The following is an 18618-nucleotide window of genomic DNA, read 5'->3' as shown; positions in this document are numbered from 1 at the left end:
TGGTGTTGAGTCCGCCAGCCATGTTTTTAACCATAAGACCCTTCTCACCAAGTTAGAGAAGTCAGCTGAGCGAGCTTTCATTCATATGGATTCTCCGTACACATCAGCTATATACCCTACAGCTCTTGAGATTGTAGGGAAAGAATCTAGAATCTCTTCCTTTGAGGTCACTGATTGATATGGTTCAGCCAATGCTCCAGATTTCTTGCTACGTTTGTGACTGCCATAGCTGGTTTCAAATTCTGTATTGAGGAATGCCATGCTCTCTTCAGCAGCAGATCCATCCTTTTATCTATTGTGTCTTTTAGGTTCCCCATGTTTTCAAAGGCTAAGTCTGTGCTTTTTGAGACTTGTGAAAAAAAAAAAGCGTCTACCTTAGGCACTTTGCTCCATACTGATGAGGAGTCATCTTCAAACGGGAACGGTCTCTTGTGAGATTAAAAAGAAAAAACATTTCTTGTCCAGATCCTGCCATTCCTTTTTTATCATGTCTGAGATGGCCGAATGCACAGGAAAACATTTTTTTTGGTTCACTAAGGCCCAGGTACATTTTATCATGGAAGGAGAGATCTCCTTCCTCCTCCTTAGAGATACTCCACATCCTCCAGCAACAGCTTATACTTAGATGCTGAGGAATCCTCTGCCTCTTCCCAATCATCCTCTGAATCTCCCTCCCTGCCCGCGGAGGAGAGACAGCAACCTGTGCAGAAGGTATCCCTGACCCTGCTTCTAAAGAAGCTGATGACTGGTATGGGGGTGGGCTCAGAAGCACTCTGGGAGGAATATTCCAACATATCTCTGAACAACTGCAGGGTCACACTGCACTCAGCCTTCATGGAAGCCAGAAAATCACTAGGAGTTGAAGCTGCTTCTCTCACTAAAGCAGAAACACACTCCTTACACAAAGGGTTTTTCCAGGCATCTGACAGTTTACACTTGCATGAAGGACATGCTAGGTTCCTTTTCACTGCTCTTAGTCTAAGAAAAAGCACAAAAGAAACATAACCACTTAGCCACTCACTGACCTTAAATGCACCACAAAACTCACCCAGTGCAGCCAGAGCCCAAACCTCCACACCACCAGTGCACTGACTGCATACACCAAGGATCCAGAGCACAAGACAAGCACCCAGCCACCAGGGGGAAGAGACACCACAGTGCCCTGCAAAGTAAATCAGCATAGTAAAGCTGCCCATAGGAAGCCCTCTCCTACCTGGGCTTTGCTAGTGCCTCTGCTTGTCCCCGAAACTGCAGTCGCTCCTGACTCCTCCATAGCAGAACCTGCAGTGGTTCAGCGGTGGCTGTGTCTCCTGGTCCCGGCGTCCTGGAACGCCACTGCACCCCCTCCCCCTGTGTCTTGCGGCCAGAACTGACGCTGCATGCCCATCACTGGACACCAAAAACATGGCCGCTGCCATTGCCCACACAGGGACATCAGGGCTTCAGGCTACCTGGCAGTACTGGCTCTCCTTGAGCACTGAAAGGGGTGAGTGGAGCCAGGAACAGGCCCCCCCACCTGGGACTCTGAGGACCCCGGCTGCAAGGAAAAAAAAAGGTAAAAAGGAAAAAAACAGAGTTCTCTCTCAGGCAGCACAGTTGCCCTGTGTTCCTACCAGGCTGGAGGACACACGATAACTGAGGACTGTAGGGAGAGGCCTCCAATTTGAAGTCTATGTGGGAGTGTGTTTCCTGCGAGAGGAGGGGCTGCGTTCTCTCATGTGCTGTCCTGAAAGAGGTTTTGAGAAATTGGTATTACACATCAACATAAATATTAGCCTGTATCTGTGAACAAATCTGAGGTTCTATGTATTGTGAGTAATTAAGTTCTGGAATGTACTGTGGACGGGCTCTTTCAGGTATAGGGCGCACGCGCACCAACCCACGCACTCCTGCTGTGATTGTACAGAGTGGGAGTTAGCAGGTCCAGACCAATGATTCAAGCCTGGACCTGCTGATCGGCTATGTCCAATCACAGCTCACAGCCCTGTGTTGATTGTCAACACAGGGCTCTGTACAGAGGGAACAATCTCTCTGTTTCTTCTCCTTGCAAAACAGATATTTAGTAAAAAGCAGCACATAATACACACAGTAAACATTGTTAGGCACACATTTAACTCCTTGCGTACCTACAATGTTAACCCCTTCCCAACCAGTGTCATTAGTATAGTGACAGTGTATTGTATTATCACTGATCACTGTGTTAATGTCACGTGTCAAGATTGCCCAACACATCTCAGTCCCACTATAAGTCCCTGATCACCGCCATTAGCAGTATAAAAAATAAATAAATACAAATTCCAGTATATATACACCATTGTTTGTAGACATTATAACTTTCACGCAAACCAATCAATATATACTTATTGGGATTTTTTTCAGACATTTAGCATAATACACTTTGGCCTACATTTATGAAAAAATTAGATTTTTTAATGTTTTATTGAATGTGTTTTATAGCAGAAAGTAAAAAGTATTTTTTTTTCAAAATTTTCAGTCTTTTTTTGCTTATCTAACAAAAAATAAAAAACCCAGTGGTGATCAAATACCACCAAAAGAAAGCTCCATTTGTGTGGAAAAAAAAATATAAAATTTAATTTGGGTACAGCTTTGCCTGACAATTACCAGTTAAATAGCGCAGTGCCAAATAGCAAAAAATGAAATGGTCATGAAGGGGGTAAAACCTTCTGGAACTGAAGCGGTTCATATATAGGCGTTACAGTAAATGCTGTGTAGCTTCGACAGACAGGTACAAAAGTTACTTGGGTTACACATGTGCACTGAGTGGGAGCCACATATGTGACATGGTAGCAAGTTAGGATGATATCCCCTTACAAGTCACCCTTCAAGGAATCTATGGATTGCAGGTGCCTGTGGAGCAGAGGGATGCTTCAAAACTTATAAGTTTGATGTGATTTCAAGATCACCTACCTGATAAGTATTAGGTGAACAGGTGCAGCATATGAGAATGGAATGTTTGGGACTAAATTTCACCCTACTAAAACAAGAAGGAACACTGATGTTTATACAAGGCTGCCATTAGTTGATATGACTGTCATTATATAGTAGCTGGATATAAAGTTGGTCCCTTGACTGAGGGAAGGACTTTAACCTGTTCATGCCAACAGTACGCAAATATGCGGCCTTTTGGCACCAAAGTAAACAAACATTTACCGGCACCTCACAGAAAGGTCCTGATCTCTACTTGCAATCAAGACCGTTCTGATCATGTGACCGCTGTGACAGCCAAACACAGGTCACATGACCCTAAACCCTGCCTCCCGGTGTCACAAACCCCTTAAAGGGCTGGGAAGCTACAGCGCATAGGGGTTAAAGAACTATTAACCACTTGCCCTCCAGAGGATTTACCCCCCTTCCTGACCAGGCCATTTTTTTGCAATAAGGCACTGTGTTACTTTAACTGACAATTGTGCGGTCATGCAACGCTGCACCCACATGAAATTTACGTCCATTTTTTTCCACAAATAGAGATTTCTTTCGGTGGTACTATAAACAAAAAAGTCCGAAATTTTTGAGAAAAAAATCATTTTTGACTTTTTGCTATTAAACATGTCCAACAAAAAAATTTTAAAAATCACATTTTGTCATAAATTTAGACCAAACTGTATTCTGCTACATGTCTTTGCTGAAAAAAATCCCAATCCGTGTAAATTAATTCATTTACGTGAAAGTTATAACGTTTACAAATGGCGGTATGTATGCTGGAATTTTAATTTTTTTAATTTTTTTTTTTACTAGTAATGCTTGCGTTCAGCAACTTATAGCGGGACTGTGGTGGGTATTCTGACACTGGGGGGGAACTGAGTTGGTGTCACTGACATCCCCAGTGACACCAATACAGTGATCAGTGCTAATAAAAAGCACTGACACTGTACTAATGACACTGGGCAGGAAGGTGTTAACATCTGGGGCAATCAAATGGTTAATTTTTGCTGTGTGTGTTTTACTATGGGGCTTTGTGTGTGCTTTCCACTGTAAACATACTGATTTGTATGGCTCTGCTATGCAGGAGCTGACAGGGGATAGATCTGTATTGTTTACATACAGTTCTGTCCCCCATCGGTAATACTCGGTGATTACCGGGTGCCAGTGAGTAATCACCGGCTGGGACCCGATGATTGCCAGCTGAGGCTGCGAATGGCGGCGTGGGTAGGGCATGTGCCCCTACCTGGAAATGCAAAATCACATATACATACGTGATTTTGCACACCCCTGCCACCCTGTAGCAGTATTTCTGCTATAGGGGGTGGTAAAGCGGTTAAACCTAAAAACAAAAATGTAATACGGTATATTGCAGCTTACCAATCCCTAGATGTGGTGTCTGCATTAGTTTCCTTATTTTTGTTTGTTTTTTCCTTTATTTCACCTGGTAATCCAGCAAGTGACACTCCTGTCTTAGGGAATCTGCATTCTGATTAAAAATGTACAGCATTCACCTTTGAACAACAGCATTGTCAGTCTAGGGCAGTGTTTCTCAACCTTTTTCTAGTCATAGCACCCTTTAAAATTATGAATGATCCTAACGGCATGAACGATACGAACGGCACCTCATTCTAAAATGTAGAAAACTAAACTAATAGTTTTACATATCGCATCAGCATCCACACACGTAGTATGCCAAACATCAGAGGTCATTTATTCTTTCAATGCAAATACACAGTTGCACACTGGTACTGTCTAATATTCCAGCATTTCTTCTTCCATATTTTCTGTCCCCCACAAAGCTAACGTGACTCCAGTGCTGGCAGAGAAGGTCAAGGGGGATCAAACAAGGATGCTGTGCAGGTGCCTGACGTCCTTATCAACCAATGTCAGTGGTTGTTAGGAAGGCGGCCTGCACAGTGCCCAAGGTTTTAATGCTGCACAATGAAAATCTGTGGCTTTGTGTAACAAAACAGCAGGCTTGATCCACCTTCTGGCTTGTACCCAATGTTTGGGCAATTTCAAGCAATTTTTAGGCATTTTGCCAAGACACCCCTAAAGAACCCAAAAGGCACCGCACGCACATCTGGCCTGGGGACTGCCATTGACGACCATGTGGCTGCCTTTGTGCAATGGGGGATATCTGAAAAACAAACAGGCTGATATTTATTTGGTGCCAAACATTGGTGACCAGTTATTGGTTTACAAGTACCAGGTTGCTACTAGTTATACCAGATACTCTGCAGTCTCTGACCTCTTGCTGGATGATTATGATGTTTTGTTTTTGGTTGTCTTTTTGACTGTGTTGGTTTTTGAAAAACAATGTCATAGCTCTGGAATCTTTTTGGTTTTCAAATAAAAAAGTATCTTATTTTAAAAAAAAAAAACACTAATTCAGCCACCACATCTAAGAATTGGTAAGCTACAATTTAATACATTTTTGTTTTTGGGTTTAATATTGTATTAGAAACTGGTTCTTAGGTTTTCTTTTTTTCCCACCAATTGAAAGGGATCTTGGAAGGACTTTGTGAAGTGGTGCATAGCTGTTTTTACTTTGTGGTCCTCTATTAATTCTTTGCTGTTACATGCACTTTCTAAGATGTAATGTATGTGCTGGCTCATAAATGACTTTTTCCTGGACATTGAGAATTGGAGGTTATAAGTTACTTTTACTGGAGATTTTTCAGAGGGTATATGATTGGTAATATAACATTACCGCATTGGACCCTTTACTTTGTTTGCAGCTGTTCAGCTGTTAATGTCTAGAATACAAATAGCTAGCCACATCTACATAGACAATAAGGTTCAGTTGGTTCTTTTTGCATTTATGGGGCTTGTATTGTAGGGTTAAATGTATAAAGGTGGCCTTGTTATTCAAGACAGAAATTAATAAATGTAGTACCCTCCTAGTTAGCTAGGGGGAGCTAGCTGATTATTTTTAAGTCAGAAGGGCTAAGTAGCAGCCTGGGGAAGAGACAGCAGGGTAAAATTTGAGTCAGGGCTGAGAGGCTATGCAGATCAGTTCTTTGATACCTCCCCCTGCTCTAGAATTTTGGAGAAGATTCTAAAAGCAGTGGGCAGGGGTGAGGAAGAGCTGATCTACACTCTTAAGGGATTCTGACCAATCCCCAAGCAGGAGGCTTGGCATGGGGTCAGGACAGTCCATAAAAGTGATTGAGCCTGTTCAGGAGCAGCAGAGTTCGGGTGGCAGATGTGAGAGCAGAAGGCGAGTATGGAGCCTAGGAGAGGGTCCAGTGGGAAGGGGCCTGACTCCAGGTGGGATCTAGACAGGAGGACAGCTGAACCTCACCAGCCCCTTGAGAGAGGACCATTTGTGGAGCTAAGGAAGGAGCCAGCCCAGCAAAGGCCTGAAGGCAGCTACCAACCTATAGCTTGCAGGAGAGGAACAGTGAGTACATCTACACCCCCTGGACCAGAGAGAAAGGGAGAGGGCATTTGGGTGGAAAACCTGACTTGCCCCAGCTGGACTGTGCACTTAAGGTGGCACATACCAGATCCCTTTGTCCAGGGAAAGCCCTCAGATACCTGGATAGAGAAGGACTATCTCAGGTTTGGGGTGGTACACCTGGATAGGCTGGATAGCTGTCCCAAAAGAGTTTTGCTGTGTAATGACTTGTATATAGTTGCCAGGAAGTTGTCCTTAGTTTACAGTTACTTGGGCATCCCATGCATCCCTCAACTCCATCCAAGTTGTTTACCCCCTAATAAAAATCCCCCCAAAAAAACAAATTCAACAACTGTTTACTATCTCTGGAGTGATACTCTGGAAGGAAATGTGTGTTGCCTGGCTGTGCAGGACTATGGGGGGATTTAAACTTTCAGAAACTGCTAAGGGCGTAGTGCTACATAAAGAATTCAATGTGTGTACCATATTCTTCTTTTATTATCCCTTTTTTCTTGTGGAAATCTAAAAAAGGGCTTACAATTTTCAACTGGGTGAAATGGATAATAATAATAAACCTAATCTGATATAGTGCCTTTAACCCCTTTGCACCGGAGCCTACCGACCCTTTAAGAGTTTCAGAATCTGGGAGGCGGGCAGGGTTTTAGGGTCATGTGACCACCATGATTCGCTGTCACGGCGGTCACATGTTTGGAAAAGGTCCCGATCGCAAGGTGCGACCGGGACCTTTCTGTGAGTCACGGACATATGTGCTGGGAGCGCGCAGGGCGCATGCTCTCAGTTCATATGTATTTTCTAATGGCACGCAAATATGCGGCCACTCAGTGTCAAGGCCCAGACGCTAAGAGGCCACATATTTGCATGCGCTCGGCATCTAGGGGTTAAAGGCAGCTTCTCAAAGTGCTTTACAAAGAAAACACAAGAAATACACAGGATAAAATAATGGGAAAAAGGGACCATTACAGTACATAAAAGCTTGTCTAAAGAAAAAAAAGTTTTTAGATTTGATTTCTATGCGTTTAGAGAAGATGACTCTCCAATGTTCTTTGGAAGTGAATTCCAGAGTTGTGGAGAAAATGTTAGGGTGCAAAGTGTCAGGAGTACTGGGTTCATCATAGTTCTGATGCACAATGGCATTTTCATATTTGCTTCAACACAGGTAGCTTTTATACAAGAAGAACATTTACATGAAAGGCATGTCTTACCTTTTGTATGCTGTTGGTGCTGTTGCAGGCATTCTGGAATACTCTTGACAGTTTCACGTGTGTTCTGGAGAAAGGCCTCTGCATTATCAACTGCATCAGCAAACTAAAAGGGCAGAAGGAAACTGAATAAACTGAAAACTGATAAGAAACAGCATGAACAACTGATTATAAAATCTGCTGTGTCTCATAGACTTCTAGAAATCTTGCAATCCATGTATTTTTTAGCAATACATGCTGTATAAGGTACAGACTTCATTAATAATGGAAAAAGTGATGCGTATAACCTTTAAAATAAGCTCAGAGGCTCCATGCTCAGCTTCTCTTCTTGTTCTCTGCATGCCCCTAAAAAGGTGACAAGGGGAAGCAAGGACGGGGGCAGCAGTAGTGGAATTTTTAGTGGCAGAGTTGCTAACTGATAGAAAGATGCATTGTGTGAGGTGTTGGCGTTCAATATTAGGGGTGTTAGAGGCCAGAGAGGTTCATAGTCAGGGTTTCAGGGGGTACAATATCAGGGGTGCTGGAGAGTAGGAAGGTTCAGAGTCAGGGGTGCAAGGGGGTTTAGTGACAGGGGGGCTGAGTGAAAGGAACGGTTGGGGTGCAGAGTGCAAGGGGCACTCATAGTGCTGAATGCAAATGCTTTCTTGTTTTAAGCCTGCAAGGAGGATGACTGAGTGCTACCTGGTATGGTGCAATCTCTTGGACCACGTCACCCTCTAATCTAAAGTAAGTAATCTAAGGGGGGTGTAGTTATTCTTCAGGAAGGAGGTCATTAGGATTAAGTTATTTGAACATATCATTAGCCTTTAGGCCTCCTTCAAACCATTGTGTTGTGGTAGTGCAGTAGCTAAGCCATAGCACCTGCGGCATTTTGAATACCTGAACAGTGACTGCATTTGATTTGATGTAGTCATTGTTTGGCTGACAATTTCCTATGGCAAGGCAAATAAGCTCTAACATCTATTGTCAATAATAATGATCCAAGCCAATCCAGCTAAAAGTGACAGTTAGAGGTAAAGGAGAGGCAACCCTTGTCTTCTGTGTCTCAGAGGCTACAGCAGTCAGAGCTCCTTGCAGTAGTATGGACTCTGTTCCTGTAAACCTGGGAGTTTTCAGTGTTCCAGCATCCCTTGTTACATTCTCCATAATATAAAATAAATCCGGCCAGAAAAGTGGTATTCCCTCATACTGGCCACAGAGCCCCTGTGAAAGATAAAAAGCTGTAGGGTAGGTTAATTTTTTTTAGCATCTACTATAAGTTGTCAGACCAACCTCTTATCATTCTATAAGGTAGTCAGTGAGAAATTCGATGGGGAAAGTCCAGTGGACTTAGTTTATCTACATTTGATACTGTACTTCATACACGTTTAATCTAAAATAAGGTCCATTGGAATTGATGAAATTGTATGAACATGTATAGGAAACTGGTTACATGAACGAGTCCAAAAAAGTTGTGATAAGTGACTCGTTCTCAGAATACTCTAAAGTTGTGGTGTGTCCCAGGGTTCTTTCTTGGGCCCAATGCAGTTCAATTTGTTTATTAAGGATATAGAGATTAAACTCAAAAGCTCAATTTCAGGCCATATATTCAAGAGATAAATAATGTTACCCCCTTACAAAACCCTGGTTTGGCTTCATCTTGAGTATGCAGTTCAGCATTGGTCACCAATCCTCAGGAAAAACATTGTTGAATTAGAAAGAGTTTAATGAAGTGTAGCAAAATTAATAAGGGGAATGGAGGAAAATCGATAGGTCATTAAGATCGATTACATACAGTAAATGAGTTTTTCACTCTGGAGAAGAGGCGCTTAAAGAAGTAGTAAAGTCTACTGGCTTTTTTTTTGTTTGTTTTTTTTACATGGTCCCCCTGCAGGCTCATGCCATATTGTACTAGTATTCACTGGATACTAGCAAATTATGACAAACATGCCTTATAAATGGAGGCCTCCAGTGGCGCACTCTCTCTGCTGCCAGCGCTTCCATTTTCATCCAGACATTGTTCTGGGTTCGTTCTCTGTGGCCATTTGAATGGCAAGACCGCGATGATGTGACTCATCCTGTGCATGTGCACAGGAGTCATGACCATGGCACAACACTCTCTGGATTGATGGCAAACTCAGTGTACCGTGAATGCAGAGCTACTTCACCGGCTGACATCACCGGCTGCAGCTGCATTGAATATCTTCTAAATGGCGCAAGTTAAGAAGATAGTCACAGTACTTAGAGTTAAGCTTACCTGTAGGTAAAAGTTGTTTTTTTTTAAACTTTACTACCACTGTAAGAAGGAATATGTACAAATGTGCAATGTACTAATATATATCAAAGGTAACTTCAGTAACTGTAATAAAATGTTTACTCTAAGGCCCCCGAGGAGGACTTGTGGCCATTATTTGAGGTTAGAAGAAAGGAGGTTTAATCTTAGATTGCAGAAAGGGTTCTTTACTATTAGATCAGTAAAAATTTGGAACCCTTTCCCCAGGAAGTGGTACTAGCTGAGAGTGTTGAAAATGTTGTCAACAAAGAACTTTTAGATGTCTTCCTCAGGAAGTATAGTCACACATAGGGCATGACAAGCATACCCCATGTCACAATATCCACCAGAGTCTAACTAATTTTTATTTATATTACAGTGTGTGAAGCATGCTTAATGAACTTGCACCACATATTTACATAATTCCTGTTTTTGGACAGTGGATCACTAATTCAAATAATTCCAATTATATGAATCAGTGGTCCACTTTCCAAAAACAGGAATAATCTAAATATGTGGTGCAAATTCATCAAGCATACACCAAACAGTGTAATACAGAAAAAAGATTGGTTGGACTCTGGTAGGTAATGAAACATAGGGGTATGTTTGTCATGCCCTATATGTGAATATTCTGGAATATTCTTTGATTTTGATCTCTAGATGTAGAGCATCTGATTACTTAGTAAATCTAAGATCTCTGTTTTTTTGCTCTTCCTCAGGAAGTCAAAGTATATAGGGCTATGGGAATTGTTGGAGAAGTAAAATCACACACACATAGGTTGAACTGGATGGTGTTTCTTTTTTCAACTTTATTGACTAAGTAACTGAACACCACTTTTTGGTGAAACGATCATTAAAATGTTTAATGAAATAATGTAAAGAAGGTAACCCAGCTTGGCTTAATGTTATTAGGAAGCATATAATGTAGAAGTGGGGGCAATAAAATAATAATGGAAACCTATGAATTGGCACTAAGAGCCACATCAATGGGTGCTAAGCGCTGTTGGTTGATGTATATATGTTATATGCTGTAATAAAAATAAGTACCTGCACTGCAGTATTGAAGAATTCAGAAGTCACATGTAACAAGTCTCTTCTTTTTTCTAGCACACTGACCAGGGAACCCCAGGCTTCCTTTAGAGTTGCTGCCATGGCATCATATACTTGGCTTTCATCTTTATGCTGTTCAGCTGTTTCATCGGCCTGACTTAACAGGTCCCAAACTTGGTCTTCTAGAGACTGTGAAGAGAGAGGAACAGCTTTCATAAGAACACAATATTAGTACTGAACCAAAGGTGCAAATGTAGGATAGGAATAGATCACAGCCACATTTTTTTTTTAACATTTTTGATAGAGCAGTGATGTGTTCATCTGTCAGTTCTTTTCTTTTTCATTCTTTATTTGTCCTGGTGACTGCTGTTACTAGGACTGAAAGTAAAGGGATATTCTAAAGTTGTCATTGAAGCAGTATAAGAGGAAAGTCTTCCCGTGGGCAAAATCTGCTGCGGTAATACATATTTAAGAGGGATTCTCTTAAGCCAGTCATTGATGGTTTGAATCTCAGCTGGTTCAGCTGGGATGGGCCACAATTTGAACCATCTATGGGCAGGCTGATTCTACCCAAGTCAAGTCGTTCCATTGATCGATTTGGGTAGAACCAGCATGTCGGATTTTTACATGTTATTATTGCCAGTGGCCATAGCCACTATCGATAATCACTGTGATCACAATAACTCCAAGGGAGGGATTCCCCCATCAATGCTGACTGTGGGGAATCAAGCGATTTTCTTTCTCTTTCTTTCTTTCTTTCTATCAGCCCCTGGTTGCAGGAAAGAAAAGCGCATAAATTTCTGATACCATTAGTTATGTGACTTCTCCCTATGATGTACGTCTTCAACAGGTCAGGTCAGAATATATATTCATAACCCAATATACATTGGGGGAATTTACTAAAACTGGTGCTCAGAGAATCTGGTGCAGCTGTGCATAGTAACCAATCAGCTTCCAGGTTTTATTGTTAACCTTTAATTGAACAAGGTGAAGATAGAAGCTGATTGGTTGCACCAGAATCTGTCTGCACCAGTTTTAGTAGATTTTCCCCTACATCATCTAGCTCTACCTACTGGAGAACACTCCTCAGTAGCAAGTAGATGCAACTAATGTCCGTGGGTTTAGGAGAAACCTAACAAACCCAGAACATATAAACAGAGCTCAGGTTGGCTAAAGCATAGCTGCAAACAATAAAATTATAAGGGATTCTTAAAACGATAGCAAACCGCAGGTAAAAAAAAAAAATCCCCTGCAAGGTAATGTCATAGTGTGCTAGTATGCATCGCATACTGCCAAATTATGAAGGACTTGCCTTAAAATGAAGCCCTCCAGCGGCATGCTGTTACCACTGCATAAGCTTCCATCTTCACCTGGTCTTCCTTCCGGGTTCACAAGCTCCGGCCGTCTGACTGGCCGAGCCGCAATGACATCACACCCAAGCATACGTGCGGGAGTCCCAGGCCATGGTACAGTATTCTGTGCACACGTGCTGGCTCTAAAAAAGAGCGAATCTCTCTTAACCGATGCATGTTTAGGAGATATTCATTTCACCTACAGGTAAGCTTTATTATAAGCTTACCTGTAGGTAAACTTTAAACTGTTACTAAACCAACGACAGTAAAATCAGCCTGTATATGCAGTAAAGCTGCTGATTGAATCTGACTTCTCTGATCCTCCCCTTCTTCCAGTGTCCTCCTATTACCTTCTGATAAGACATATCGTGTGGAGACACTTTGCACATGCTCAGTTTGGTGTGTATTTCTACAGCCTTTTTTTTCTTGGGAGAGTGCATGTGATCAGCACAGGGCCAATCAGCACTGTCTAGACAGAGGTCAGGGGTTCTGCATCATCCTAGAGCAGAAAGAAAACCCCTACTACAAGATTTAACCAGTGCTCTGCTGAACACTGATAGAAGTCACAAGACTGCTCTTACTGCTGATGAGGAAAGGTATTTAGCAGTTTATATTTACTAAAATTGCACTTCCATGTTCTGTGTACTGTGGGAGACCAGATATAGTGAATGCATGGTCTTGGGTTTAGTAACACTTAAAAAAAAGAGTTTACTATCACTTTAAGGGAGTATTCTTATGTTGGCATGGAAGCAAAAAAAAACGTTTATTTAGCTATTAATTCATTGCTGCAAGAAGCATGAATGTCTGTAGGTCTGGTAGGATATGCCTTCTCTGTCACCCCTTCTGCCAATTAATACATTGTCTTGGTGCCCATACTTGTGACCATATTAGAGATAATTGTAAAACACAGCGAGCAGAGGGCACTAGGAACTCCAAATATTGAAACTGATGAGGTTGGTAGAAAACAAAAATAATCTAATTGTTTAAGGGAAGGTATACATTTAGACAATAAAATCTTATTTTTTTGAGTGTTTAATGGCCATCTTAGATGAAATTAGTATGTTAATTTCAGTAACCTAAATTTAGAGAAAGCAGAACAGACTGCGTAGTAAATTTTGGCAAATTATTCTAATTAACTCACAAATTAACAGAACTTTACAGTATATTTCACAGCCAACAATAAATTGTGCTTCACTGTCCCTCATAGTTACATTTCAAATACTGCATTGCTGCAATGTAATCATTGTGGCCTTTGCTATGACAAGTAACAGAGCTAGCTGGTGATAAATTAAGAATGTGTTTGTTCCACAGATAACAGCATCCATGTAATAACAATGTGATTATGTTAAAAATACATTGAAGACACAATTTACCCAGCTCAAATCTAGTCTTGTGACTGGAATAGTGAAATTAATTCAATAGTTTTGCAAATGCTCTCAATTTGATTACAACTTTTTAAGACATATTTTACCAACCAAAAATGGACCTTAAAGTGTATCTAAAGCCACAATTGTTTTTTATTTTGGGTAGTATGAACAAGTTATAACCCCTTCAAAAAAACTCTCTAACAATTCCCAAAAGAAAAGTCACACTTTCACCCTTGAAAGTACTAACACCATAAACCTTTTCTCAAACACCTTTATCCCAATACCCTAATAGTCCTCACTTCAAATATTGTCCAAAAATAAGTCCAAAATACATCGTCCAAATATTGCATGAAATATCCAATTCAATTCGCCACTCCAGATCCAAAGTACCTCAAAAAATATAAAACTAGATATAGTGCATTACCCTTAAATTTTCAAATATTTAATCAGTGACGTGTGATTACATGCAAAACCAATATTCCAGTGAAAAAAAATAAAAAAATACCTATATATGAAAGAATATATTCACACAACACTCTGTGAAATTCAACACAACAAAAGTGAATATGAACACATCAAAAATAAATAAATCAATAAAAAATATATGAAAAAATTATAGTGAACACTCTGACTCCCCACACTCGTGAGTTCATATAATATATTCCCCTTGAAATCACAGCAAACTTAACAACCTGTGAAAGTGATATTATTCAGTGGTGCCACACAATAGTGGAATTCAAGGCAATTACCCTCGTCAGATGCAAAACCGGAAGGAGTGGCGCGGCCATTTTTGTTATTGGATGTTCGGCTGAAACAACTGCTGGGACTGATGAATGGATTTTCTCATTTCCAATGTAAGATTTTAATAAAAGTTTGTTAATTACCCTTTACACTCCACTGATGATTCTATTCTCTACCCTCACGAGGAATTGGGGAGCTTGTAATAGGCATACCCGCAGGGTGGAAGCTGACAATACAAACCCTGAAGTGCTGGTCTATGCTGGTTTATGCTGCAAGAGGGTAATTGCCTTGAATCCCACTATTGTGTGGCACCACTGAATAATATCACTTTCACAGGTTGTTAAGTTTGCTGTGATTTCAAGGGGAATATAATATATGACCTCATGAGTGTGGGGAGTCAGAGTGTTCACTATAATTTTTTCATATATTTTTTATTGATTTATTTATTTTTGATGTGTTTATATTCACTTTTTGTTGTGTTGAATTCAGAGTGTTGTGTGAATATATTCTTTCATATATAGGAATTTTTTTTTTTTTCACTGGAATATTGGTTTTGCATGTAATCACATGTCACTGATTAAATATTTGAAAATTTAAGGGTAATGCACTATATCTAGTTTTATATTTTTTGAGGTACTTTGGATCTGGAGTGGCGAATTGAATTGGATATTTCATGCAATATTTGGACGATGTATTTTGGACTTATTTTTGGACAATATTTGAAGTGAGGGGTATTGGGATAAAGGTGTTTGAGAAAAGGTTTATGATTATATACCCCCTGTCTGGTTTTTACTGCTGTCTCCCCGTTAGTGGGATTCACTCTCTTTTTGTCCTGGGACTGAAGATGAAGAAAAATCCAAACTTTTGAGTAGTCACCAGAACAGTAATAGAGAGGAACTCTACCAATAGGGACCTTTGGTCTGCTGACAACTGTCTATGTTCTAAGAGATTTCCTCTCACTTTTCATTTTGTCTATAGAAAGTAAAGTGAAATCTCCTCAATGAGACTTAGATGGCAAAAGAAAAAAAAGCTGATGGGTTTTAACCAAAAAATGTCTTGATATACTTTGCCACTAAAAAATAAAAAGGCAACTGTTTCAGGTTAATGCAGAGATCAGCCCACCCAAAAGAGATATTTCATACATAGGCGGAATCAAGTGAATGGATTTCCTGAAGACCCCATCAATATACGTTCTCTTGTATAGTGCTTTGCTAATTTGTACCAGTGGGGTGGGAGGTTTAAATAAAATCCAGCGGGAAGATCAGGATCACCAAGACATTGCTTCACATCTGGGAATTCATTTGCAGCAATTTTGCATTTGTTTGCTGAAAGTATAATGACTATTGGACATCTTACCTTTCAAGCTTTCACCAAAACTAAACCATGAAAAAGCAAGGAACAAATAGCCATAGTAACTCATCAGACAATATGTAAACCCAAAATGTCATGTTCCTGATATGTGCCTGCTGTACCATGTACTTGTATGAAAAACTGTCCTGTTTTTTGCATTACTTCCTTTGTGTGAAATCCCTGGTGTTCCTGCCAGTCCCCCTGCTTTCCTATCAAAAACTGACCGCATAAGGCATGAGAGCACAGTGTGGTCAGTTCTATAGCTGTGTTGGGAACTCAGTCTGCTCTTCTCCAATGATCAGACTTGTCCTGACATGCCCCCCCCCCCCTGCACAGCCATTCATTGGAAAGACCAGTGTCCTGCTGTTTCTCCACCCTTACCTCTCTATGCAGCTGAGAACAGAGATGTGGTCACTTATAAAAAAAAGGGGACACAAAGCTATTTATAATTATTTTTATATTTATACGTAAATGTTTTAATTGTCTTTTCTATTTTAAACTGAATGGGTTGTTTTACAAGATGAGGGTTTACATACACTTTAAACTGATTGCAGTACGCTGAAATCTGGTTGCTCTGGATTACTGCATTTTGCATCATTGCTCTTTGCGTTGCCTGCTTTGTCAACCATCCGCTACCAAAAGCCAGTGACATCTTTATACAGACACCATCTATGGTCAGCATCTAGTGGACTGCTATGCTAGTGCAGAGATGACATGATGACGCGATTCCTGGTGTTTGTACATAGCCTGTATTCTTGGCAGAATGTATGCAGGTTTTCCCACGCAGCTTATCCACTTTGCTGCAGCCTCTTACCCTGTGACTTCTAGAAAGCTATAATTTACCATCAGAGTTGATAGGTAGGAGAAGAGACTGCCTGCAGAAGGCCGATGACATAAGATTCCAAAAGTGATATTTCCAAGCCTAGGCTTTGCATTGTGACATGTCAGGAATGTATTCATGGAGACTAGAAGGTTGATGTACTAAAGACAAATAAGCTGTTCACTTTTCCAAAGGAAGTTGCTTAGTAAATAAGGTAAAACTCTACTAACTTCCAACATCCAATCACGTGCAAGCAGAAATCTTGCTTTTTTTTTTTCAATTTTCCTTGCACATGATCGGGTATTCTTGAAACTTTACCACATTCACTAAAAACTTTGGGGTAAATTCCCTTGCAAGGATTAACTTCCCTTGCAAAGTGAATACCCTATTTACCTTTAGTAAATCAACCCCTAGATCAGCCTTTTTCAACCTTTGTACCCAAAGGGACCCTTGCAATCATTTTCAGGTTTCATGGAACTCCTGATGAGATTAGTTAATTGGTGGTCATAGGGAAAATGCCCCTTACATTGGTGGCAGTTAGTTGGAAGAATTCTCCTTACATTGTTGGTGGTTAGTGGGAAAAATGCACCTCTTCAATGGTTGTCAGAATGTCATACTTAGAGTCATGCTGCAGGTTCTGCCAACTGGTGTTGGGACTGGAATTACACAGGCACCATTACATAAGAAGTCAGTTAGCCACAGCTCAAGGAACCCCTACCTACCTCTGGAGGAACCCTAGGATTCCCTGGTTGAGAATGACTTCCCTAGATCTTTGCCTTGGGATTCAGAACATATTTTGAAAAGCTGGGAGTTAACTGTTACCATCTTTCCAGAACTGGAAAAAAATACGTCTCTTGGGCTTGCCTATTCAAATAAACTACATTTTTTAATATCTAATTTTGTAAGTCATTTGTAATATGCTCTTACCTCTCCTCTATATTTATAATGGAGATAAGAGACTTCATTTCAAGGTTCCCATATTTTCCTTTTTTACGTAGTCAATTTGAAGTGTCCGGTGAGATGAAGGAACTACAAATAATTTCATAATCACATTATCGTTTTTCTTTCATGCAGATCCCCAAACACATCCAACTTCAAGCCGATTTCTTTCATGTTATAAGGAGCAAAAAAACCCTTTGAAAATACATAGTTATCTGCTGTCTGAGGAAATGTTAAGTATCTAGCAATAGCGCTTGGATATCTTTTGATTAAAAATAAGTTGTAAAAACATTGTTATTTAAAGTCATGTAATGTAATCTGTCATGACTAGATCTGCTTCATTACAGGGTTGCAAAAGAGAAAAGCTGATAAGTTGCCTTAAAATATGCGTTTCTCTTTTGATACCTGCACTTAGTTTTCACTTCAAGTAACAACAAAGTACATAATAAAGTAAGTCTGTCATATGTAAAAAGACCGGTCTCAGAAAGAACACTGTGATGTTTGTGGCCATTCTCCGCCTTCTTGGGCATGTGAGTTCTCAGTCAGTGAAAGTAAATTAGCTTAGTTTTGCTACAAATTATTATTATTATTATTATTATTACATCGAGTTTATATAGCGCCAAAGGGTTTGCTCAGCGCTGTACAATAGGGGGGACAATACATGGCACAGTACAACAAAAACAGACAGGGTATGAGGGGTAAGAGGGCCCTACTCTTTCAAGCTTACAATCTAGGAGGGAGGGGGTAGTGGAACAATAGGAAGTGGCTGAGGGGAATGAAGTGGCTGAGGGGGATGAAGTGGTGGGAGGAATGAGGGAGAATGGCCGTTAGGTGAGGGTGGGGTAGGCTTCCCTGAAGAGATGGGTTTTGAGGGAGCGCCTGAATGTGGGGAGGGAAGGCAACAGTCGGATGGATTGGGGCAGTGAGTTCCAGAGGATAGGGGAGGACCTGGAGAAGTCCTGCAGTCGTGCATGGGAGGAGGAGACCAGGGAGCAGGATAGAAGGAGGTCCTGTGAGGAGCAAAGGGTACGAGTAGGGTGGTACTTGGGGATCAGGTTGGTGAGGTAGTCAGGGGCAGTGTAATGAACGGCTTTGTAGGTCAGGATTAGAAGTTTAAATTTGATGCGTTGGGCAATCGGGAGCCAGTGGAGGGAGAGGCAGAGGGGGGTGGCAGAGGTGGAG

The 18618-nt window shown here is 40.9% G+C and overlaps 1 protein-coding gene and 1 long non-coding RNA gene across 10 annotated transcripts in view; one reads left to right on the top strand and one right to left on the bottom strand.

The window, feature by feature from the left end:
- LOC149451568 (uncharacterized) overlaps nucleotides 1-18618 on the top strand; it is a 292180-nt gene that overhangs the window by 147520 nt on the left and 126042 nt on the right. The gene's annotated exons all lie outside the window — the stretch shown is intronic.
- CCDC141 (coiled-coil domain containing 141) overlaps nucleotides 1-18618 on the bottom strand; it is a 218145-nt gene that overhangs the window by 158005 nt on the left and 41522 nt on the right. For both annotated transcript variants that reach the window (XM_089690384.1, XM_089690383.1), the window contains exons 3-4: nucleotides 10865-11056; nucleotides 7570-7672 (exon numbers count right to left, since the gene is read on the bottom strand). In XM_089690384.1, the coding sequence (XP_089546510.1) occupies nucleotides 7570-7672; nucleotides 10865-11056 (295 nt within the window). The remainder of the gene's footprint in view (nucleotides 1-7569; nucleotides 7673-10864; nucleotides 11057-18618) is intronic.

Source organism: Staurois parvus, unplaced genomic scaffold (genome assembly GCF_062004578.1).
Source record: "Staurois parvus isolate SC_StPar_1 unplaced genomic scaffold, SC_StPar_1.0 ptg000530l, whole genome shotgun sequence".
Taxonomy (NCBI): Eukaryota; Metazoa; Chordata; class Amphibia; order Anura; family Ranidae; genus Staurois; species Staurois parvus.
This window is presented reverse-complemented; position numbering and strand designations above follow the sequence as displayed.